At 40.8% G+C, this 25,457-nt stretch overlaps 1 protein-coding gene and 1 non-coding gene across 8 annotated transcripts in view; one reads left to right on the top strand and one right to left on the bottom strand.

The window, feature by feature from the left end:
• The first annotated feature begins 1,135 nt into the window (after positions 1–1,135).
• Positions 1,136–25,457, top strand: part of Slx4ip (SLX4 interacting protein) — a 153,147-nt gene continuing 128,825 nt past the window's right edge. For 2 of the 7 annotated variants that reach the window (XM_050131975.1, XM_050131983.1), the window contains exons 1-3: positions 1,136–1,303; positions 3,189–3,251; positions 11,760–11,817. In XM_050131975.1, coding sequence (XP_049987932.1) covers positions 11,791–11,817 — 27 coding nt within the window. In that variant the 5' untranslated portion in view covers positions 1,136–1,303; positions 3,189–3,251; positions 11,760–11,790. Of the gene's footprint in view, positions 1,304–2,776; positions 2,872–3,188; positions 3,252–11,759; positions 11,818–25,457 lie in introns of all 7 variants that reach the window. The other 5 variants (XR_007590026.1, XM_050131931.1, XM_050131937.1 and 2 more) reach the window with 4 other exon arrangements.
• LOC126496861 (U1 spliceosomal RNA) lies at positions 9,034–9,192 on the bottom strand. Its single transcript, XR_007590467.1, has one exon. It is a non-coding gene; the product is annotated as a U1 spliceosomal RNA (small nuclear RNA).

The following is a 25,457-nucleotide window of genomic DNA, read 5'->3' as shown; positions in this document are numbered from 1 at the left end:
GACTCGCAGCTGGAGCGCACGGTGGCTTCTCCACTGGCGGCTCGGGCGCTCTCACCTGCCCACCAGCAGCTGCACCTCGCGGCCAAACCGCCGTCGCCGCCACCGGAGCGCAGACCCGGGCTAGTAAAGCACACACGCTACGGACTCTCGCTCCCTTGGCCCAGAGAGACAAGAAGGCGCATGCGCAGCTCCACGCGTCCCGCCCTCTCCTCCGGTATTTGCTGGACGCTCCGGCTAAGGCGAACTGCGGCCGTCCCCGAGTGTCTTTGTCTCTGCAAACTACCGAAAGTGAAAACGTTTAAAAAAGCGCATCGCAGCATCAAGGCGGCGACAGACTTTGCGACCTTCCGCTTTTTTGCCAGGTATTTCTGGAATGAATGAAGTCACCCTGCTTGGCTGCTTTTCGGCCTGTGACCAATCACAAAGCGCCTTCTTTTGTCACTCCGCCTCAATTCCCATCTCAGGGTGCAGAACGTGGCCCCGCCCTACGGTCCCCGAGGGACGTCGGAGAGCGGGCATGCGCAGTCAGTGCAGGACGCCGGGCAGGAAGCTTCCGCCCAGACTTGGTGCCCATTTAGTCAGAAGTCGAGAGTCTCCAGCTCAGTGCCGGCACTGACTGGTTAAATTTCGTGCTCTTGCCGATATTTTTTCTACTTTGGGGATAAATCTTTTGCTCTCTCGGGCCACCCGAACTATTATGACGTTATGTTGAAGCGTACTTTCAATTAGCTTTTCTCTGGCATTGTGAAAGCCACCTTTGTTTCTCAACCTATCGTTTAACCTTTCTCATCAAAATATTTTTCACACCTCACCGTGTAGTTTTGCGATACCATAGAAACACTACTTTTTTTTTTTCTCCCTATCACTACGTATCATTGGATTACAGTGGTTCGTTATCTGCCAATCGTATTCATGGCATGCCCAGCCTCTAAACAGCGCGTTTCTGCCGCCATTTTTATTTTGGTCTCTTTAAAAAGCTTTGAGGTCAGTAACGGGAGCCATTTTTCGTTTGGGCAGATTCTTCCGGTTATCCCGCTACCTTGACAAGCATTTTGCCACCATCTTAGGTTCTGGCACTGGCTTCCAGCCCCCGTGAAGCCGGTCTCGCCATCATGTGTTTGGGCGGTGGCTGCAATCTCAAACGCGCGAGGCGACACAGGGAAAGGGAAGTGAGCCAAAGCCTCTGAGGCTTTGCCTGCCGCCTTTTTGGTGTGAGTTTCCACATCCAGGTACTAGTCCACCAGTGACCCTGGACAGTAACAAAACATAAAAAGTCCGAACCCACCTCCCGCCACCAGCATAGGTAAGAGCATGATACTCTGGCATCTAGCAGTTCCCTCAGCTGCACTGAACTGTTAGCCCATTTTCTGTACCATTGCGTGTTTTTGTTTTGATTTCGATACTTTCCACAATCTTTCTCTTAGGCCTTTTCTCTCCGTTACTTTTTGAAAACACTCCGAGTGCTGAAAAATTGTTAAACATCAGGGTGCAAGATACTTAAAATGAAAATAATGTTGAGGGAATCTCTCCCGAATAAAAGTGCCAAACGGACGGGGCAGCAATTTGTATGAAATTACAGCTGTCTACGTCCATAGATGTAAAATATAGCCTTCAGAGATTTCTTTTCCCCCTCGAGACAAGGTTTCTTGTGTAACAACTCTGACTGTTGTGGAACTTGCCATGTAGACCAGGCTGACGTCTAACTCGAAGAGATTCGCCTGCTTCTGCTTCCCAAGTCCTGGAATTACAGGCGAGCACTACCACTGCTCACATTCTCAGAAGATTTTAAGATGTGATTTAGGGATTCTGTTCGTTCGTTCGTTTGTTCATTCATTCATTCACTCATTCATTCACTCAGCCAGTGCCTTTGTTCAATACTTAACTAACTTTGTGCTATAGAAAGCAAAGAACAGTTAAAAAAAAAACAACAACAACCACTCAACCCTTTCTTGGGGCTCTCATTCAATTTCCTTGCCAACTACCAAGCTGGGACCAGGAACACAGTATTCTATAGTTCTTAGCACTACTGGACAAGCAGCTTAATAGGTTCTTGCTTCTCCTATTTCTTGGGTGTTGTACATAGCCATAATTGTAAACTAGTTGGCTCATGTTCAACTTACTATGGCCTTGTTCGGTCTGGTCATCTACCAGCCAGGTCAGCACCATCTGGGAGTTTACTTTGAATGATTAGAAGTTGCATGTTGGCACAGTGTGATGTTGACTTGGAAATTTGGGTTGTGGCTTACAGTGACTTTCTGTAGCCCCGGGCTTTCTTCTGTGTCTTCCTTTACTGAGAAATCAAAATCGGGAATTCTCAAACTTGGCTGCCCATGGCAGTCACCTGAGAGGCTTCTAAACCTGACTTGAGACTGGTTATAGACAGAAATCCAGACTCTGGGAGAAATCGAAGTGCTACTAAGGTATTTGATGGCACTGAAAGTGATGTTTATGTTTTTCATGCTGTTGTGAGTAAGAAGTGTGGTGTCTCCCCCCACCTCCCACCCCCAGGACTTTCCTTAAAATACTTAGGATTTTGAAGAGGAATATTAGATTGGGAGTTTGGTGAACCATCTTCCCAGTGACTAGTTACCTTGCCAGTCAACTGCCCAGTGATTGGTTACCTTACACTAGCTACCTTGCCAGTCAACTGCCCTGTGATTGGTTACCTTACACTAGCTACCTTGCCAGTCAACTGCCCAGTGATTGGTTACCTTACACTAGTTATATTGCCAGTCAGCGTCACTGTCATTGATTATTGTGTGTCTTTTTTACTCAGTGTATTAAGTGGGAAAGAAGAATGGAAGTCTCTTGTTCTCATGAGTCTTGCGTGGATGTTTCCATCGTGGAGATGCATCTTTTATCACTGTGAAGGTGAACTTCATTACACTGCAGTATTGATTGTCCGCAGTTTATTTGTTTTTGTTTTGTTAATTTTTTTTTTTTTTGGAGCCTTTCCTGGAACTAGCTCTTGTAGACCAGGCTGGTCTCGAACTCACAGAGATCCGCCTGCCTCTGCCTCCCGAGTGCTGGGATTAAAGGCGTGCGCCACCACCGCCCGCCCGGCGATTGTCCGCAGTTTAAACGCTGCACGGGATATTGAGGGGTGGTGATAATGGGGGTGGTTAATAAGAAAATCAGATCTGAAACTGTCTGTCCTGGCCTCACATCCTGCCTTCTCCACTTTCCAGCTCCGCGCTCTGGAATCTGACAGACGTCGTCTACCCTTGTGCTTCAGTTTTGTTACTTGGAAGGTAGGACTGTGTGAGAGTTATATAAGTTAATACCAGAAACATGCTTTTTAGAAGTACCAGGCATGAACTGGAGGGATGGCTCAGTAGTTAGGAGCTGTGTGCTGTTCTAGAGAACTTGAGTGTCGTTCCCAGCATCTATGCCAGGCAGTTTACAATTGCCTTTAATGCCAACTTCTTGGGGGATCCATGGTGTTTGACTTCTATGGGTGTCTACCCTCCCACGAACATACCCACACACAGGCATTCTCCTATATCCATAATTAAAAATAATACATATTTTTAGAAGAAGTACCTGGTACATAGTAACAGTTATGAAGATATTAGCTGTAGATATTTATATTATCTTATAAATCAATCTTTGGATTATTAAGATTTTGTTTACACAGTCCAATGACTGAAATTCTTTGGCTTTCCACTGTGTTCATCCGTTTGAAAAAGAGGGTGGTCTAAATCCATTATTCCAGGCCAGGAAGATGATTTTCAAATAACTTTTTAAATCAAAAGACCTTTCTGTAAACATAGCCTTATTGAGATAAAATTGTGGTGCAAATAGCAACATCTGTTCAAAGTATACAACGTGGTATGTTCTACACATGTATGCTGGTGTGTCACAGTCAGATAATGATCATAACCATCGCCCTCAGTCTGGTTTCTTGGTAATTCCCCAAGCTGCTCTTTTCTAAGCAACTACTGACTTACCAATATAAATAAATAAACAAACATTTTCTAGATTCTTATCTCAAAGAAGCCATGTCCCAGATGTTTTTATTTGGGGGTATGTGTAGCTATCTTTGTTATATATAGCAATATATATTTATGCGGTTATATATGTCAATAGCTCGTGTCTTTTGTTTCCTTCCATTTATTTTTTTTTCTTTTGTGTTGGAGCTTGAAGTAGGACTTTGTGCTTTTTTAGTCAAGTGCTTTATCACAGAGCTAAACCCACAGACTCTTCAGCCTGTTTGAACTGCTGACTTATCAAGTGTGGCTACATAATCATCTGTATCATTCACTAGTGGATAACCATTGGGATTTTTGTTTTCAGTGTGCTCAATTTCACGTAGTTTTGTTTTCCAGCTTATTTAAATTGAAGAAAAAAAAAAGAAGAAACCCTAGTTTTTTAATGCTTTCTATATACAATGAAACCAGAAGAGGACAGTGGCAAAACGTTTTGTGTTGTTATTTTACTTGTCTTTTATATAATTTATGCCTTAACTTCTTATGAATGAAATACGACTTTTTAAAATGCTTTATTTATTTTTATTTATGTGCATTGGTATTTTATGAGGCTGTCAGATCCTCTGGAGGTAGAGTTACAGGCAGTTGTGAGCTGCCATGTGGGTGTGGGGAATTGAGCCCAGGTCCTCTGAAAGAACTGCCAGTGCTCTTAACCACTGAGCCATCTCTCCAGCTCCGAAATACATTTTTAAAATGCAAAATACGGTGCTGGAAGTGTAGTTTAGTGGTAGAGTTCTTGCCTATGGTGCTCTGTTCCTGGGTCTAACATGAAACTGTGTGTGTGTGTGTGTGTGTGTGTGTGTGTGTGTGTGTGTGTTTTAAAGCAGCTTTCAGGATTGAACGTTTCACTTACCAGGCAAATGCTCGACCACTGAGCTGTTGTTCCCCTCCTGCACTTTAGTTTTGAAACGGAGTCTTGCTAAGTTGCCCAGGCTAACGGTGAACTTACAGTTCCTCTCTGTCAGTCCCTGGAGTAGCTAGGAGCACAGGCGTTGTCCACCTGGATTATTTATTTCTAATAATTTTTAAATCGTGTGTATATATGTGTGTCTCTGTGTGGGTATGTGTATGTTAGTGCAGGTAGCTGTAGTGCTTGGGAGTTGGGTCTCCTGGAACCCGTGCTGCAAATGGTTGTGTACTGACTTATGTCCAATGCAAGAGCTACAAGAACTGTTACTGCTGAGTCATCTCTCCAGACTCAGGATTGTTGTCTCTTGGTCTGTATATCTCTAATCATTTAATCTGCCTTAAATCTTTAAAGGTTAGTATGAATATATTGCTTTAGGGATTTTGGACAATAGTCCATCTACATCTGAGAGCCATGAAATTCTACAAAGTAGAGATTTGTAAAGCCAAGCCAGAGACATCCCAGAGCTCCCATTTGTCAGGAGATGGAGAATGCTACTTATGTATTAAGGTTTAGTGTTTTTCTTAGGGAAGAATGGTCAATCAGTTGCTTTTAGTAGTATTGACACATATTGCTAGAATAAGTCAAAGCTGGCTTAAAATTGAATTTGATTTATGTTACTATGGGGGTAATACGAAATGCAGCTGTTAAAATATCGTGGATAGAAAAGATAATTCATGTCACTGTTTTGATTTTTTTCTCTAGAAAAGATTGATGTTTTGTAATTAAAAACAGTTTAAATAGTCAGGCATAAAAAGAAAAATCTTTCTTGGTTTAGTATCTTGAGTTTTGATTCCTGTGGAGTTATGTAACCCCCACTGAAATCGGGATATGGTCCAGGTCTATCATCAGCCTCTATCTCTACCAACACGCTCCCACCCAGTTTCTCCAACTATCCCTTATGTGCATCTGTTCTTCAACCCTTAGCAGCCAGTGAAACAATGGTATATTCTCCAGTGATACAATCTTTGCACCAAAAAGATTAGATTTTAAGAAGAGTATTGATGATAATCAGAATGCCTTTTCTTTTGTTTGATTGTTGTCAGTGAAGGCGAATGGGAAACAGCAATTATCAGAATGGGTTTTAGGTTCTAAAGTAAATTACATGATGTCCGCTTGTACGTTCTTGGGTGTATTTAAGACTAATCATTCACTGAGATTCAGGCACAGAGCCAAGTGATGACCTGACCACTCCCCAGAGCCCAATGACTGTCCTGTTTTATGAAGAAGAGGTCCAGAGACACAGAGGAGTTGAATGGTCTCAGGCCATCCGAAAAGGCAGAAGTGAGAGTCTCAAGTCATTACTAGAGTGCATGAAGATGTCTGTGTGTGCTTCTGATAAGGAATCAGATGATAAATAGATCTGACTGTCAGCGAAGCATCCCATGCAGGGTTGGCTGGCCTGAAAACTCAGCAGGAAGTGGAGACGTAGGTCTTGTGTCATATGATTGGCGTGACAGCAGAGTTACAGAAAAGTAGAATCAGTAATTGGAATTGATCTTGTTACAGTGTTTTAACATCTGGTCTACATTTCGTAAAGGAAAGAAAAATAGTCAGATTTTTGTTGTTTGAATGGTTCTTTTTCCATTGTTGATGCTTGTTTTGATTTGTTTTTATGAGCATACTAGGCATTCAAGGTTGCGGCACCCCACCCCAAGTCATAGGAACAGCTAATTCTTTTTTTGTGCTGAGGTTTCCTTTTAACCTTTATCTAAGTTGTCACTAGTAGGACTTTTGCTCATCTGTCACTTTTTGACCTTTTACTACAGTTTGTTCCTAGGTATCAGTTTAATAACAACCGTGGTGTGTTGCTGGGCAACAGCCATGATTTCTCATGTTTTAATTTCAGTTGTAGTGGCAGAAATCCTAGGGCCCTTACCGTTTTCTGTTCTCTTTCCATAGCTAGAGAGCTTTGTAGGAAGATGATAGAAGCACAATAATTTCTTGAGTGAAGATTGAAATGGAGAGGTTAGGAGGCTAGAGTTAATATTTGGCCTTTTAAATTGAGGCAGCTGCTTTCAAAAGCTTGTCACACAGGCCAGAAATCCTGAAAGAAAGACAAATGGGGATTTCACGTTGCCCTAGATTTTCCCACAGAATAATCTAGAAGGTCACTGACTTTCTTTCTTTGAGTTTATCTCTGCGCTGTATTTAAATGACAGGAAAATCATGTGATATTGTCTAATCTGCTTCTATTCCTTCCCCAAATTAATTTCCCTAAACATCTTAGGCTGTCTGCCTCCCTGTCAGCCACACATGCAAGTGCCTGAGTTTTGGTGGGGTCACACGTTATCCAAGTGTCCATTTTGTGAAGGAATGCTTGTGTCCAGTTTAGAGACAGTGGGCCCAGGAATGCAGAAGAGAGGACAGACGGTCGTATTTGTGAGATTTATGTTGTGCTGTGGCTTCCCTACAGGCTTATGCAAAGTGTATGGTTTCCATGTAATTGGAAAATACATCTTTTTGGAGATTGTCCTGGATTTCATAACACTAGTCAACAAAATAAAAATGCCAACGACTTTAGACTTTAATAGATAGCTCTATAGCAAGGTTTTTTTTTGTTTTGTTTTTTTGTTTGTTTTTTTACATTAGTGCTTGAAACCCTAAGCACTGAGCTTTCTGCTCTTGCAGAAAAATTGTTTGGAAATTTAAAACTTAATTCCAAGGCCAATACATTTTCTATTCAAATGAATGTTAGAAATCAGTATTTTTAACAACAAAAGGCTACACTGAAGTGGACTAAATTTCAACCACATGTCAGATCTGTTGTCCATTTCATCTTTAAATTTAGATTTACTTATTTACTTACTTGTGGTGGTTCAATGTTTTATAACTAAGGATTGAATTTAAAGACTTGAACATGTAAGGCAAACCCTGAGCTACATTCCCAGCCTCATTGTACATTATTCCCAGCATAAAACATTAGGATCTATGTATTAATCACAGCTCTCTCAACTTTGTCTGATGCATTAAGTATTCAGTATTTATTACACTGCTTGTTTCTAAACATCTGTTCAGAGTACTTTGCCTTCCATGTAAAAGATTTAATGGAGAATTTGGGATTGGAGACAATAAAGTTTCATTGGATAAATGGGTGTAAATGTAAAATATACTAATAGCCTATAGCAGCTGACCGTTCGAGGACAGTAGCATTGATTAAACAAACTCTGTTGTGTATCTGTGTGGTGGCTCAGCTATTAAGAAGGACCTGAAAAGATTTTGTCCCGGGGAACTTCTGGTTAGGCAGAGGAGATGCTCTGAGGACCAGGGTGGCGTGGAGTTTAGTGAGCTGAGAATGAGGTAGAAGTGTAACTGGCCGAGAGAGGAACACTTTAGTCTAAACAATCATGACTGGCTCCAAGAAGCTTGTGGTCCTGCTGTTGGACGTTGGATGATAGGGTACCTACCCTAGGAGAGAACATCAGTTCAGTGCGTGTGGGAGGAAGTAGAAGTACCTAGAGATCCATAATCAAGGACGTTTGTCAACGGCTGTTCGGGTGAAGTCAGTGCAGATGTCAAGGAGATTGGTTTTGGAAAGGAGGGTGGGCAAGGATTCTAGTCAGAGGCTTGTGATGCTGTGCAAAGCCTAACCATTTTGAGTACTGGCTTCCCTGTCACACCCCTCTCGTGGTGGGTGGTGTTAGTTATCTAAATACTGAGAACTGAGAAAGAGATACCAAGTAGTTCTCTTAAGAGGCAGTGATTGTGGGGCACCGTCAGGATAATACTCTTTTTGGGGTCCAGAACTCTTGGCATTGACATGTGTTAGTAGTATGTGTGGGCTGCTATCACAAAATACTTTATGGTGGGTAGTATTTATTTATGTCCTGGTCAAGGTCTCTAGTCCAGGCTGTCCTCAGACTTCTAGATAGCCAAGGATAACCTCAGCCTCCAGTCCTCTTGTGTACACCTCCAAGTACATCTTCACCAGCTTTCTGTCTTTCACTGCCTAAGCTTGGCTGTCCTGGAACTCGCTCTGTAGACCAGGCTGGCCTGGAACACACAGAGATCTGTCCGCCTCTGCCTCCCGAGTGCTGGGATTAAAGGCGTGCGCCACCACCACCTGGCTTGTTCATTCGTTCTCTCTCTCTCTCTCTCTCTCTCTCTCTCTCTCTCTCTCTCTCTCTCTCTTTCTTTTCTTGTGCAAACACAATCCCTCACTACCACAAATTATGCAGTCGAGTTTCCTGCATTTAGGGAAATCGCAGCTTTCAGCACATTTGGAGTACAATGAATAAACCTCGTCCTAGGAAAACCACATTGGTGATCATGGTATCTCCCCAGCCAGGACAACTTTTACAACTTAGATTATCCCTTTTTTCCTTAACTATGTTTTGCCTCTGGGCTTTTTACCTTTTTTATTCTATGTAAATGAAGGCAGAGCTTTTGTTTTGTCCCAACTATCTGGTCAGTTACAAATAAATACACAAAAGCTTATATTGATTACAGAATGCTCGGCCTATAGCTCAGGCTTATTGCTAACTAGCTCTTATAACTTAAATTAACTCATTTCTATTAATCTACATTTTGTCACAGGGCTTGTGGCTTTACCTGTACTCTAGCATCTTGCTTCTCTTGGCTCATCTCTTTCTTGAATCCACCCCTTTTCCTCTCTGTATTTTCAGTTTGGCTTTCTCGCCTAACCTTATTCTGCCTGCTATAGGCCAAATCAGCTTTATTATTAACCAATGAGCACAATACATATTCACAGCATACAGAAAGATTATTCCAAAAAAGTTCTATATATCTTTCTTCTTACTTCGTGGCTGGCTCCTGGTGTCCTCCTCTCCTCCCTTTCTCACTCTTTCCTCTTCTCTGCAGCCTAGGTTTTTCCTCCTATTTATTCTCTTTACCTGGTAACCCCACCTATTTCTCTCTCCTGCCTTGCTATTGGCCATTCAGCTCTTTATTAGACCAATTGAGTGTTTTAGGCAGGCAGAGTAACACAGCTTCACAGAGTTACACAAATGCAACATGAAAGAATGAAACACATCTTTGCATCATTAAACAAATAATCCACAGTATAAATGAATGTAAATAAGTAATCCACAGCATAAATGAATGTAATACATCTTAAGCTAATATTCACAACACTCATATGTGCATGCACACACACATGAATATACCCACAGGAGTGTGGACACACACCATACATGAAGATCAACAATAAAATGTCAAAATAAAAAAAATTATTGCCTAAATGAGTGATCATGAAAATTTATAATTTGTGTTTTCTTCTAAGAGTTATAGTTTTAGCTTTCACATTTAGGTATTTGATGCACTTTGAGTTAATTTTTGTTTGAAGTGTGATAGAAGGGGCAAAGCTTATTGCTCTCTGCATGTTGTCCCACCACCAAGTGTTGAAGAATTCTTCCCCATCAAATTGTTTGACACCCTTGTTGAAAATCATGTGGCCATGAGAAAGGATCTATTTTTTGCAGTCTTGATTTTAGTCAGTTGATCTGTGTATATACTTTAATGCAACTACCATGTTTTGTTGATGGTTTTCATGGTTTCAATTTTGTATTAAGTTTTTAAATGGGGACATACAAGTCTTCTGTGTTGTTTTTCAACATTGTTTTGTGTATGCATATGCCTTGTATTCTCATAGATATTTTAGGATATGCTTTCAATTGTATAGAGAACTGAGTTAGGATTTGATACAGATTGCATTGAGTTGGTAGAATCAGTTTGGTGGAGAGTGGTATCTTAATAGTATTAAGTGTCCTAATCCTTGAGTATAAACATGAAGTATATTCCTATTTATATAGACTTACTTTTCTTTGACTTATGGCACTAGCAATTGACAGTAGGGACTTGCTCGTGCTAAACAAGCACTCTACCCCAGAGCTAACTCAACCCATTCTTTAGTTTCTTTCAATAATGTTTTATGGTGTTTAGTGTACAAATAATATATTTCTTTAATTATATTTATTTCTTTGTATCTTCTTTCTACTATCAGAAATGGAATTGTTTTATTAATTTCACGTTTAGTATTGTTCTTTGCTGGCATACCAAAATACAGTGTATTTTAAAATAGTGATCCAGTTACTCCACCAGCTTTCCCAAAGTCACTAATTGTGATAGGTTCTTTGTGTTTGTATGTGTAAAAAAGAGAAAAAGATGGGAGACAGATGAGAGGGGGAAAAAAGAGAAAGAGAAAGGAAGACTTTCTGTATGCAGAAGCGTGATCTCTTCCTTTTCTGGATGCCTTTTTCTCTTCCTTCTCTATTTGCTCTTCAGTACAGTTTTGAATAAAAGCAGCAAGAGAAGAAAGACATTGCCCTTTGCTCATTTTAGTGGGAGTAAAAGATTACTCATCATGTATGATTTTAGCTGTTTTTTCTCTTTTAAAGAATTTTATTAGTTGTTATTGTTTGTGGTGTGTGAGAGAGTGTGTGTTAGTGTGTGTGAGAGAGAGAGACAGAGAGAGAGAGAGAGACAGAGACAGAGAGAGAGAGAGATCATGTGCATAACAGAATTTTTGAAGGTCAGAGGACAACTTCTAGGAGTTGGTTCTCTCCTTTTGTTGTGGATTCTGGGAATCAAATTCTCTGATTATGTGGTATTTTTGTTGATTGCTTTTCAGATGTTAAGCCACCTTTGCATTCCTGGGGTCAAATCAACTCGGTTATAAACATGTGGTGGGTTACTGTAGGGAAGCTCTCGGAGCTTGTACATTTTTCTGGTCAGTTTTTAGGTTACCATATTAGCATAATATTTTAGTTAAGGGCAATTAGAATGAAAATTTTATCTTATACTGATTAATGATATTTTATTAACCAGATCTTCCATATAACATTCCCCAAAGAGATAGTTTTATATATCTAACTATATCTTTCCTTTTTTTTTTTATTCTGCAGGTGCTGTAGCTCTTTTGGAAATCAGTAAACCATGGCATCTAAGAAGTTTGCCATTAAAGTAAGTCATGCTCCGCAGCTGCCTTTAAATGTCCCTCACTCTCCTGTGTATGAGTTCCGTGTTAACTAAAAGATGGAATTCTTAAGTTCATCTCTACTCTTTAAGTTTAGAGGTTTGGACATTTTAAGTTAGTTAACATCAATGGGTGAGAAAACTAATAATTTTTAAAATTTTAAGGAATTCTTTGTGTAAAATCTTCTGTGTAGGTTCCTTTTTGGTCATAAACTTTGTCCCTAATGCTAATATTAATCATTTATATCGCGTGTCCATGGCATGACTTCTGAGGCTAATGTCCAAGGAGCAGCCTAAGCTGTTGTATCTGGTGTGTGCTAGAGTGTGCCTGCTGCCTGCTGCCTGCTGAGCTTTCATTGTTAGCTTTACAGAGGAGAGTCCTCAGTGGAGGGCCTCAGTGAGGAGTTGCCTAGATTTGATTGGAGGGGAGGGGGAATTGTCTTATTTATTGATAAAGGGAGGCCCAGCCCACTATGGGCAGCTCTCTGTTCCTAGGCAGGTGGTCCTGGACTGAGAAGGTGAGGTAAGAAGTGCTCTGAGCATGAGCATGTTAGTAAGCCTATGAGAAAGCTAATGGGGGAGCCAGCACGGGGGTTTCCTCCATTGTTTCTGCTTCAGGCTCCTGCCTTGAGTTCAGACCCTGACTGCCTGTACCCATGGGCTGTGATTTGGGGCTGTAAGTTAAAATAAACTTCTCCTCTCCCAAGTCGCCTTTGGACAGTGTTATCACAGCATCAGAAAAGAAATAGAACAATCGGTTTCTTTCATTTTTCTCTTATAAATTTGCTTTCTCTATCCATCCATAGAGCTGAGAGCTTAGGGTACTGTGTGACGGAAGATCAGGGGAAGACTTGATAAATACCTTGTGTGAGCTCTTGCAGATACTTTCATGTATGTTGATTGTTCTCCTGGTCAGTTCTGTGTAGCACGGTCATTATCTTCCATAGCAATTAAAAACCCCAAAGCCGGGGCCAGTGATATGGCTCAGCAGGTAAGGGCACTTGGCACAGAGCCTGACTATCTGGGTGTGATCCTCAGTATTCCTGAGACCCACATGGTGGCAGGAGAGAACCAGTTTTGGGAAGTTGTCCAGTCACCTGCCTTGCACATACACAAATACATAGGATAATTGAAGCCACTGAAGAGAACTCTTAGAAACTGTGACAGGGAAGCTGAAGTAGCTCTTCACAGTGGGTGGCTTCGGGAGGGGCTGGCAGTGGGGAAGGACTTGGGTTTTTTTAAGGGGCTGGCACCTGGGAGTTTGGCTATGTTGGACTTGATTTTTTTTTCTCTCTCTTTTTCTTCTTCTTTTGTTTTTGGGATGGTCACAAGGGTGGGGAGTGTGGGGTGGGGTGGACTGGGAAGTGAATGTGATTGAGGTGTATTATATGAAATTTCCAAATAATCAATAAAAATATTATGTTAATAAAAAAGCTCAAATTCCAGTATTTGGTTAATCAAATTGCAAAACAATGTAAAATTGTCATTTTATCTTATTCTTAGTTAAGTCAGTGCTTATTAAGTTTGCTAACATATTTATAAATTTCATTGCTTGTAATTACTTCTGATATGCATATGCTCTTGAGTATTTCTTTCATAAGGGTGTCTAAGTGGGGAACATTCACTATTTGTTTATAAAAATTATTTTGATCTTCATCTAGATTTCTAGAATCTAGTACGATATTAAATTGATTTTAGAATGCTAGTTTGAACATTATTTTACTGTGTAGCAATATTCTGCCTCAAAGGACAAAAGTCAATAAAATTATCTGGTGATATGCCCTATTTAATCTCAGTTCTGAGGAGGCAGAGGCAGGTGGACATCTGTTAGTTTAAAGCCAGCCTAGTCTGTGGCAGGGGTAGAGGGAGGGAGAGATTGAGATTACTGGCTTAAAGTAATAATTTAAGATAATCTCACATTTCTTTCCTGACTTTGTATCAGTGATTTCTCCTTTTGATGTTAGCCGGGACTGCAGTTACTTAGGGACTCATGTTTAGGTGAAGCATCAAGTGTGGCATCTTCATAGGGTAGCAGTCATTGTTGTTGACTTTGGTTCTCCTAGCATAGGGACTAAGTATAGAGGCCCCAGACAAGAATTCTAAGTACAGAGTAGTGTACTGTGCTCACCCTCAGAGGCCTAGACTTAAGTCTCAGCTACTGCACCTGTTGCATTCTCTTGGTCAGAACAAGGACCAGCCCAGGGGAAGGAACTTGACTGGTGAAGTAGGGAGCTCCCTGGGTGGGGAGATGTTGGACTGTACCAGAGCCCAGTTGTCACAGGTATCTCTTGACAGCCTTGAATGATCAGTCTCTTTCCTGATGGCCTAGTATGACCAACCCTTTTCCTTGTTATCTGTCCTTTGTCTCTGCTGGTTTGTAAGATTTTATTTGTCTTTGATAGTCTACAGGTTTGTTCTAGACATAGATTTATCTGTTGTGGAATACAGTGTTACACACTCAGTTTTGGGAAATTCTCATCCATTTTTCTACCTGGGGTTGCATGTTTTAATTGACTCTGTTCTCGTTGCAACTTATATTTGAAGTTTGCTGGGTAAAGTCATGATTTATTTACAGCTTGGAAGAATGAGGTTAATCTGTCGAAGACTGTGCCCTAGCAAGCTCTGTGTTCTGAAGTGAACCAGGCTCTTTGCAGAGTTCATCAGAAGCTTTCTGAGGCTCAAGAGGACACCTGATTTTGGTCAGCTGTGACATGTCAACCCTAGCGTACTTTCATTCTGTCAGAGATGATATGCTGACCCCATGCTGTCCACATTGACATGACTCACTGACTTTGCTGCCATATTACCCCGTCTCCCAGCTGTGTCTGAAAGGCTTGGAACCCAGCTTCCACATCATGGGTGTTACCACAAGCGTGAATTTCAACTTGCAGACTAGCTACAGAAACTGGTCTAGCCCATGGTGATCATGTCCTCCTGCCTTTGATCACACAGCCAAGGAACCAGTTCCCTCACTGTGGAGTTTAGCAGCTCCCAGGGCTTTCCTTTGGGTTCCTTTTCCAAATGTCTGACATAGAGCCCTTGTAAAGGATTCTGCTGTGCTCCGTGGTGCCATTGGTGCTGTGAGCGCATGCCTTCTGCAGTGCGCAGGTTCAGAAGGTGTATATGCTGCACGGCCATTGACTTTTCTTGCCATTAGCTCAGTGCTTCATTCAAAGAGCCCCTCCCCCTTTCTAGCCTAAATGTCAGTTTTTAATTCCAAAGTGCCTTTTTGTCAGGTGTCTCCCACTTAACCAAAATCTTCCCATCTGTATTTACTGTACAGGTGAAAGAGAGACATGCACACTGTGGGGTGGGAAAGGCCAAGCCAAAAGGTATCAATTGAAAAGGATAATAGCTATTTAATTTTAGTTATGATTTTTTTATTCGCAAGTTTATATTTTTTTTATTTTTTAAAAATTCAGATTCCACTAGTTCTTTCCCAATTTTTAAATGATTCCATTTTCTCATTTTGTCATCTTACTATATTATAATGGCTTTTAAGTGTTTCTGTTATTTCTAATATTACGTACCAAGTTTGAAGTAAATTGGCCAGTAAAATTGCTACATTGTTTGTACTACATGAACTTTAATTTTTGTATTTTGAGATGAGGCCTTGCTATATTGCCCAGGCTGTCCTAAAACTCATGCTCTTATTGCCTCAGCCCCAGAAGTGCTAACATCATAGTCTATGTTTGTGTTTTTTGGTATTGTGTATAGCATTATACACATGGATTCATGTCTATGTAGTCCTCCCCAACAGACATGGGTAGAGAGATGTACTCTGAAGAGCAGTTGAGCAATTTTAACCCTATTAATTTTATTAATTTTAACTTTATTTTTGCTGAGGCCATTGGCATTCTGTTAGTTGTAGACCAGATTTATTTTCATGGCTCAGGGTTCTACTAACCTGTGAACAGTATATATTTAGAACTCATAACGGAGTTGGATAGGAGTTTTTTTTTAATTTTATTTTTAGTTGCAGATGCTTCATTTCCTTTTTGTTTTTTCCTCCCTCCCCTGCATCCAGGGTTCTAAATGGATGAACCACTGTTCTCACTGATCACTTCTAGGTGTGGAGAAGAGCAGGCTTAGTTACATTTTCACAAATGGCAGCTACTGTTTCTCACAGGAATGAAGTAAAAAGCTCAATTGAACAGCTCCAGTCCCAGAAAACTTATATCTTTGGTTATAGAAAACTGAGCTGAAAAGTATTATGTGATGATGTCTACAGACTGAGTACTTGTATGCTAAACATTGAATTGTGTGACGAAAGGATACACAGATCTACGCAGAGGGTTTTTTCTTAACTCCAGCCTCAATGGAAGTGGCTTCAATTGTAAGGCCCCCTTCTTGTCAGTGCCCCTAGGGCATCATGAGTCCTCTCCCCACTTTTCCCAGTCCTGGTTCTAGATCTCCTGACAGCTAAGCTTGACCCTCATAAAGTCATGGTTATTGATAGTGCTGCGGGCATTTGTTACTTTTACTGTTCTTTTCAGATAACCACCTTCTGTCTTGACCTTTTCCTGTCTGCAGTAAGCTTGTTTCTGTTTCTTCAGTTTCTTATCTATGTCTTTCTTTCCTTTACTTGGGTATATCTTGGGTCTATCTCTTCCTTTCCCAAGTTCTTAAGGCAGAAGCCTAACCCTTTGCCATCAAACCTATCTTTTTTGTTGTGTTACTTAAAGCTAGACAGTTCTGTCAAAGCATGTCCTACTTAATTGTGTCCTTCATAGTATGCAGCTAACTTGGGGATTTGGTCAAATAATTCATAAATTTCCTTATGATATATGTTTCAGTATATTGGCGATCGTAATCTCTATTCTTTCTGATTGGGAATTTCTATTGATCGTATTTAAATTGATCATATTTAAATTCTGTTTTGATAAAATACTGCTCTGTAAGCATTTTAAAATGTGATATTATTTATAATGATTTTATATCACTGTGTAACATCAAGTATAGTAATATGTAATATTTATGTATATGTAAAACGAGTCAGATTTAACATTTGTATCATTTTGCTGTATCATTACTAATGTTTTTGTCCATTTGTTCAATAAGTTGAAAAAATATTAAAATATCTAACTGTGATTTGAAATGTATGTATTTCTCCTTTTAATTTTATTAAATTTTTTTAGTATGGTGTGAAACTCTTTCATAGATATATAAAAACTTATAGTTACCCTATCTATTGAATTACATTTTGAAATGTCCTTTTATCCCTAATTATACTTCTCAAATTATAGTCTATTTGTGTGACATTAGTGTAACCTACATTTGGGATCCATTAATCAAGCATAGGCTCCAATGGGAGTGTCAGTAAGCCAAGCCCAGTCGTATGTGCAGTGCTTCCAAAACCACTTCATTGTTTTAATAATGAATGAAAAATAGCATCAGCACAAATTTAAGGAAAGCTTAGAATATAAGAAATAGAGACAAAAGTGAATGAATAAACTCAGAAGGTCAGAGAGACTTTAGGGAGGGATGAAGATTATGAAGTTTAATGTTTATTTTCGCACTGTTGTAATGATGGAACAAGATCAGGATGTTATAAAGAAGAGAAAGTCATGAGAATTGAAAAGAGTACTTATAAAACATGACAGAAACATAAATTTTTGATCCTATCAAGACCTATCAAGGAATATTGCTCAGAAACTAAAACAAAAGATTTTAAAAAGAAATGTAGGAAAAAAACCCCAAGAGGATTAGAATTTGATCTTGATATCAAAAGTTGAAGTTCTAGAAACAAAGACAAATAGCAGAAAGGAGCACTATGAAAAGAAAAAAAAACAGTATAATAAAAAATTCCACAAAGGACACAGAGTTCCTGTTTGAGAGCTTGAGTGAGGACCCAGCAAAAATCAATGGAAAAGTGTTGTGCTGAGGCCTGCCTTTCTACAGTTTCACAACAGAGACTGTGTGGGGAGGAGGAGGAAGAGGGAGGAGGGGCGGGGAAAGGAGAAAGAACAGCAGCACAGAAGGGAAGGAGTGAAGAATTAGGGCAGCCTGCTCCACAGCAGCGAGACAACAGGAATAGTAATACCTCAGTGCTCACGGTTATCACTCAGAAAACCATTTTCCGGTCAGAGTCTCTTCCCAGTCCAACCTTTAAGCACATGTTATGGTGGAATGGGAACATTTTCAAAGATGCTAAGGTCAGGGAAATTTCCTTCCTCTGTGCTCTATCTTAGGATATGGTTCTCCAAAATGGGGTGTAAACAGAGGGTTAGACATGAGATCCTGGCCGTAGAGAATCCAGACTCAGTGCCTAAGCAAATCCCATGCTGATCATTATACATCAGGTTCAGAGTGGGGTCATTTCCATTGGCCTAGGAAGGAGGGTTCCTGGCAGATAACAGAAAGTGTAAAGGAGGAAGAGGCCTCGAGCATTTAAATAGATAAAGAAAAATTCTTTCTGGGCTGTCAGAGGGCCTGGAGTAATTTAGTCAAAGGAATCTAGGAAACTAACAAAAGAAAAAATGATGTAAGTCTTAACTCTGAAGTAAAAAGAGAATTGTGTAAAGCAGCAGAGTCAATATGATCTATGGCTCAACATTGAGCAAAGCTTCCATTTCATGTCATCTTCAGTTCTAGAGTTTGGAAGGTCGGTGAAAGAGAGGCGTGGGAAGATGATTATAAGCATTATGCCCTCATTTTTTAGCGTGATATAGAAAGTGGAAATGATAAGAAAGTATAGTTCAAGCACAGAAGCATGATGCTTAATAGCAGATGAAATAGCTAAGTTTCCAGTATTGTTGCCTCTGGTACGTGGTAGTTGGGGCCAGAATGGGCTCCTTTTGCTTTGCTTTGTTTTTTGAGACAGGGTAGCTCTAGCTATCCTGGAACTCAGTGTGTAGATTAGGCTGACCTCAAACTCACAGAGATCTGCTGGCCTCTGCCTTCTGATTGTGAGGATTAAATGTGAACACTATCATGTCTGGCTTCTGGGCTTATTTTAATCTGTCTGTGCATAGTATTCAGAAAGAAAGTGAATATAGTGATATATATAAAGCCTGCCTGATGATCAGAGTGCAGAGCTAAGCTACTAGAGGCCAGGGAGTGATGGCACACACCTTTAATCCTCGGGATACATGAGATTGAATCTGTCTAAAAAGAGAAATAGAACTCATGCAAAGGTATCCCAGCCCTTGGAATTTCATGCCTTTAATCCCAGCACTAGGGAGGTAGAGACAGGAGTGATATGGCTGGGCAGAGGTATATAAGGAGGAGGAGACAAGAGCTCATTGGAGTCTGAGGTTTGGTGGAAACACAGTGCAGTCATCTAGCCAGTCTGAGGATCTTTGGTCTGACATTGGTAGAAGTAAAAGGTCTCTCTAGTGGCTTACTGCCCTGCTTCTCTGATCTTCAGCTTTATCCCCTAGATCTGACTCTGGATTTTGATTAATTAAGACCAACTAGAATTCGTGCTACAAGTGAATAAATAAATTTTAATGAAATAAATTTATACGGAGTTTTCATAAAGATGCACCTACTTTTTATCAACCTGGGGTGAAAAATACTTGAATAGATCACGTTTTCAAAAGTAGCAGGCCAACTAATGGCACCAAATAGTGTGTCCTTAGTGTCTGGGTTGTTTGCTCTATGACTTTCCACTGGGTTTAAACTTCTAACAGACAGCTTTTGCCTTTTAAAGTGAAGGTTGTTCTCCAGACCTTCGTTAATCAATGTTTGTTTGTTTTTCTCGTTAATTCTTGGGTCCTTGGACTTGAACTCTCATCTGTAACTCCCTCCCAGATTTCCAGGAAATGGCAGCACCATCTAAGACAGGAACCCTTGGAGCAGCAGCGTTCATGGGGGCATGAAGTCCAAAATCCCTGCAGTTTCCAGCAGGGAGGTCTGTCCTCCACTGCAGTGACTCATCCTACTTGATAAACATGGTGGCAACAGCCTTGATTCTCTACTTATCTTAGTCGAAGACTTTGCCTCATCCCAGTGTTTTAAAATATTCGTTATTGCGTAAATGTTCTGAGTCAAGGGAAGGCCAGGTTTAGACAGAGTTAGCAGATTATAGTACCCAGGACAGCCAGTTGTTTTAGAAAATAAAGTTTTATTTGTACACAGCCACTTCTATTTGGTAAGCTGTTGTTTCTGGCTGCTTTTATGCTATAGTGGGGCTGATTTGAGTAGTTATGATAGAGGCAGAACCCACTACCTACAAAGTACACAGACATGTATATACACATATTGCTTATTTGTATAATATGTGTGTAAATATTTCCTAGAGCATATATCACTTTCTACTGGCCATATACTAAGTACTTAGTAGGTGCAGGTGGCTAGTAGTGTGTACACGTGCACACGCACACATGTACACACACGTGTGTACATGTATTGCGATGCTTCAAATCCAAGCCAGGGCCTCATGCATGCCAGACAAGAGCTTTATATTTGAGCTACTCCTGGCCCCGACAGAACAGGTCTAAATGGCTGTATCTTTTGCTGCTCTCACCTGCTTAAATCATGATGGAGTAAGCATTCAAGGAAATTAACCTTGTGTTAAATTGGCTGCAAGCATCAGACAAGCCCAAAGCAAACAGAAATAGATATGAACATACAGGTATTAATCATAGATGTTTATCCACTGAAACACAAAATGGTAGAGAAAAGAAATCAGAACAATAAATTATTGTTTTAAATGTCCAATAACATATATGGTTTGTGCCTTGGGGAAACTTCACGGTCCCATTCCTGACTTTAAGAAGTGTAGAATGTTGCCAGGCCTCATTCCCAGTAATTACGTCTTAAGATTTAACATGTTTAACTTGGGCTCCAGAGAAGCCGTACAGTGCAAAAGCTCCCAAGCTCATTGTGTGTCTCTGTAGATCATTTCCTCTGCTTCCTGCATCTGTTTTCTTGGATTAGTTTGGTATTACAGCAAAGTCTACGATTCTTTTGGCCATGAAGACTGCTTTGCCGCTTCCCCTCCCCACAACTTTTTTTGTGGGTGGGAAAATTTTTGTTGTGAGAGTTGATTAATTAGAAGGGATTCCTGGCTTCCCTAGCAATGGCAGCCTGGGAAGATTACAGAGCCTGGCTTAGTGACAGGCGGGCCAATCTGTATTTAAGGAAAACTTGGACCAGCCAAATTTCCCTGGAATGTGGATCTGGCTTTGTCTTCTACAGGGAATGTGCAGTGACCCTTCGCCCCTTCCCACCATTGCAGAAGGCTGTCAGCGTCTACTTCTGCTGTTTAACACTGTCCGCTTTTTCTTGGGTGTGTGGGGAGATAGTGGTTTAGAAAGCCTGAGCTGTTTTCTAAATTTGAAGTAAGAGCTCTAAAGGTTTAGTCGTGTTTAAAAAGAAATAAGAGTTTACTGGATTTTAAAAATTTCTTTATACCCTTACTGTTTATGCTTTTTCTTCTTGATAGCAATTTTAGTTTTATGCCGAGATCTAAATTTTCGTTCGTATTAGTTTTTGCATTCTGCAGAAAACCACACAAAGTTAAATATGCTCAAGAGTTGATGTAAATCCTTGGTATAGGAGCAGTGAACGTGAGGAGCGATGCATTCCATTTCCAGAGAAAGAGATGGTTGAATAGCAGATGGGCTGTCAGTAGGCTTTTGTCTTGCTAGCTTGCCTCTGTGAATCACTTGCATCCTGTGTCCTAGGTTTTTGGTGTACCTAAAGGGGAATGTGCCACTGACTGTGTCACCATTGCTTCTTTGAAAATTGATGCATTGATCCGCTGTGTCACATTGAAAACAAGATTGAAACGAGCTTTGCTTCAGTATAGGTTAACTCGACTCATAGAGGTTGAGTTCCACTCTCTGATCTTCTAAGTTTTAAGAACGATAACACTGAAATGTTCTTAAAGAATAATCAAAAGCATTTTAAGCATTCTGTTCTTTACTAGAAATAAATTTTCATATGGAGAGTGATATGTAGCCCTGAGAACATTTTTATAAAGATACTTGTCAGTACCAAGTTTTCAGAGCCTAAGAAGGACCTGCATGTCTCTTTTCCTGATTCTTAAGTTCGCTGCCTTTTAGACCTCTGTAATTTGGTTTTCTTTAAGAGCTTTGTCCTTTTGAAGACATATGGGGTGTGGTGTAGTGCCTGGCAATGTGCTCCGCTCATGTAGGCTGCTGTTTTTCTCAAAGTCTGCTTTGCTGTATTGCCAGATTGGGAAATGTGTGCAGCTCAGTGTGTGCTGATTACTCGATGGAACTGGAACACAGTTGCTCGCAGCTTACTGGCGTTACCCAGTGAGTTCTGCCGTGGGTGCAGAGATGTGGGCTACCTTCTTACACTATAGGATATGTGCTCTGAGTGCTGATGGTTTTGAAACAAGAGGATTTTTGTTTTGTTTGTTTGTTTTGAAATGTAGCTTCTTTTTCCAAGTGTTTTCTATCTGGCCAGATGGTCAGGTCTCAGGCCTCCCTTCTACAGTCTTTTTCCTAGATGTATAAGCATCTTTTTTTTTTCTTTTTTTATAACTGAAAAATGTTGAAATCTAGCTTCAGCTTCTCATCCTCTTTTAAACCTCAGCTTCCCACTTGTTTCTAAGTAGTTTCTTCCTAAGTTCATTGCTGTAGCTTCAAACTCGGGGCATGGCGGCTTCTACTTTTCCTCTGATCTGGCTTTTGATTTGCAGGTTCCCGGCACAACTTGTGATGTCCTTCTTGTCCTTGCCACCTCTTAAGGTGTCTTGTCTGCCTTGAGACTGTTCCTCTTTCCCGTGGTACCCGTGGAAGCCTTTGTTGTCCTCACCTGTCTTTTCTCTGCCAGTCTCTCTGTTTGCCTGCTGCCGCCACCCTCGTTCATCCAGACAAGCGTCTGGGCGCTGTTTCCTTGCTCAAATGATTGAGCAATTCCCTTTGTTTAACCAGGTTTAATGTCAACTCTCAGACTGTACTCTGGTAATTACTGTCCATTTCCTCCTTAGCCTGGTCTTAGTTTTCACTTTGCAACTTGGGAAAATGATCCACCTGTTCCTCTGGAACTGATATCTTTGTATTTTGTGCGGTCACCTGGCCTGTGATTTTTTTTTCTCTTCTTATTTCTCGCCTCTTCTTCTGTAGTCCGTGTTACTTGTCACCGTCTTCCAAGTTTGCCAGATGAATGAATCTTGTTTTCTTTGGTTCAGAGGCCAAATTTTTCCTATGCTAATACACTTTTACTTTCCTTTCAGTCCCCAGTACGTGCATCTTATTGCCATACATTGCACACATTGGCCTAGAACATCTCCTGAGACGGACTTCTCTTCTGTTTCTGCTATAGAGTCACAGGTCCCAAGTAGTCTAGAGTATTGCTGGGGTGACCAGAACCACTCTTTCCTTCTTTCTTTCCTCGTGACCTTTTTTGCAGTCAAGTAATGCATAGTCTTCAATCTGTAGTATATTCTTTACTTTGAAGTTCTATCTTTTCCTATTTCTTCCATAGTGGTCTATAGTGATTTTGAAAATAGTTCAAATAATTCTTTTACAAACAGCCTCTGTTGCCAGGCGGTGGTGCCACACGCCTTTAATCCCAGCACTCAGGAGGCAGAGGCAAGCAGATCGCTGTGAGGTCAGACTGGTCTTCAGAGCAAGTTCCAGGACAGGGTCTGAAGCTAGAGAGCAATCCTGTCTTAACCACCCACCCCCAAAAGAACCAAACAGCCTCTGTTTATTTGTTTGTGTTTCTGAATGTTGGCACGTGTGTGTAGTTGGTTGTGCAGATGTGCACATGTGTATGGCCAGAGAACAACCTTGGGTGTCACTTCTCAGCATCCATCTGTGCCTTTCCTCTTAAGTAGGGTCTCTCAGTGGCCTGGAGCTCAGCAAATAGGTTTCAGGAATCCGTCTGTCTCTGCCTCCACAGCTCTGGGATTACAAGTGTTCTCAGCTTTGGAATAAAGTCAGGCTCTCATACTTGTGCTGTTTCCCAAGCACACGCCATTAATTCTACTTAAACATAACCACAGTGACCGCATGTAGAGTTTGATTTTGTGTCATTCAAGATTATGTCTTAGTTAACGCTTCTGGGTTAAACTGTAATACTTTGGTATTTTTCCTGATATACATATTAAGTGTGTGTTTTATTTTATCTTCTAGTGTTAGACAATGTTTACTAGGAAGGTAGACTCAGGATCTTTGACCAACTATATGGATTCTCTCTGAGGGCTGTAGAGGGCATCATCGTTCTATATTTCATAAGGTAACTCCTCTAGATCCTGTGAGCCAAGGAAGCAGAGCAACTGGCGTCTTTTTTAAAATGGCTGGCTCAGTACCAGATTGTCAGGCAACCAACCCTAAATGCCCGTCTGTTCACCCATTGGTTGTATCCACACTTACATCCAGTGTCTGTTATGTACATGTATATATTTATTGCTTCTGCCTGAATGTACTTAGTAGGATATACCACTCTGAACACTACAGTGGAAACAGTCACAAGGACCAGACCTATCCAGAGTGGCCTCAGAGAAATCCTTCTGAGAGTGGCAGAGGCCACCTGTCGTGTGCTTTCTTCTAGGTTCAAGAATCTAGAAATGACGTACTGAGAGGTTCTTCCCTTGTTTTGGGGACGCCTTAGGGGTCCAGGTCTGTCCGAGCAGTAGAGGCTAGAAGGGGCTAAAAGGGACCGAGCAGTGTTGTTCTGGTTATTCCTCTTCCTGCTCACCTCTGCTCATTGTTCTCGTCAATGCTGCTTTGGGGATATTTGGTTAAGGAAGTTAGGGCTGAGATGCTATTGCGTGTCCTTGGACTTCTCAGTCACTGAGAACTCTGTGGCAATAACGTTGTCTTAAGTGGGCAGCTATCTCCTCATTACCCGTACACTGGAAGGATACATAGTGTTTACCTAACCTCTTTCTAGATACTTCTCTGGGAGTACTTTTTGGAACATCCACCCTTAAGTAATACAGGAAGTTAGGTCTCTGTGTGTGTCATTCTGTCACATGTGAGTAGCATGTGACAATACTTTGATCTCAAGACTTCTTGTTATTTACACGGTTGTTTGGCATTCCTGTGTATTCTCGTTTATGTGTATACACACATGTGATGTATTTTGTGTGACATTAGGAAAGAATGTTCTGCTGTTTGTTTCACAAAGGTGTAACATCATAATGATTCTGGTGAAGCATACACCAAGTCTAGCATTCCAGTTCTTGTTATTTGAAAGATGTATTGGGTATGAGTATTGGCATCTTGTCCGTGATGCCATTTCTATAATTCTGTCATTTGTGCTTGTTTCTGTAGGTTCTTTGATAGCACATCTTGAAATGTGTGTGCGTATGTCTGTGTGTGTGTGTGCACAGACACATGTTATATATGCATGCTGTGCCTCACATTCAGAGATCAGAGAGGATAAATTGGGGTTTGGTCCTTACCATCCACTTTGTGACAGTGTCTCTTGTTTTTCAATGCATATAGCAGGCTAGCTGGCCTGTGAAGTACTGCAGTTTTCTCTGTCTCTGTCTCCCATCTTGCTGTGTGAAAGTGCTGGGATTGTAGACCATACTACCATAGCTGACTTTACATGGACCCTAGGCACTCATTATTGGGTGGCAAGCACATCTCCCAGTCACTTCTTGAAATTAGGTCATTAGGTTTTTAAGAAAGAATGCTAGAATATGAAACTAGCATTAGGTTTTACCCAGGATTCCTTAGTTCATCTTGTGGTTT

Source organism: Alexandromys fortis, unplaced genomic scaffold (assembly GCF_014885135.2).
Source record: "Alexandromys fortis isolate MF-2015 unplaced genomic scaffold, M_Fortis_MF-2015_v1.1 scaffold_6, whole genome shotgun sequence".
Lineage (NCBI taxonomy): Eukaryota > Metazoa > Chordata > Mammalia > Rodentia > Cricetidae > Alexandromys > Alexandromys fortis.
Note: the sequence above shows the minus strand (reverse complement) of the source record. Positions and strands in the feature narration are given on the sequence as shown.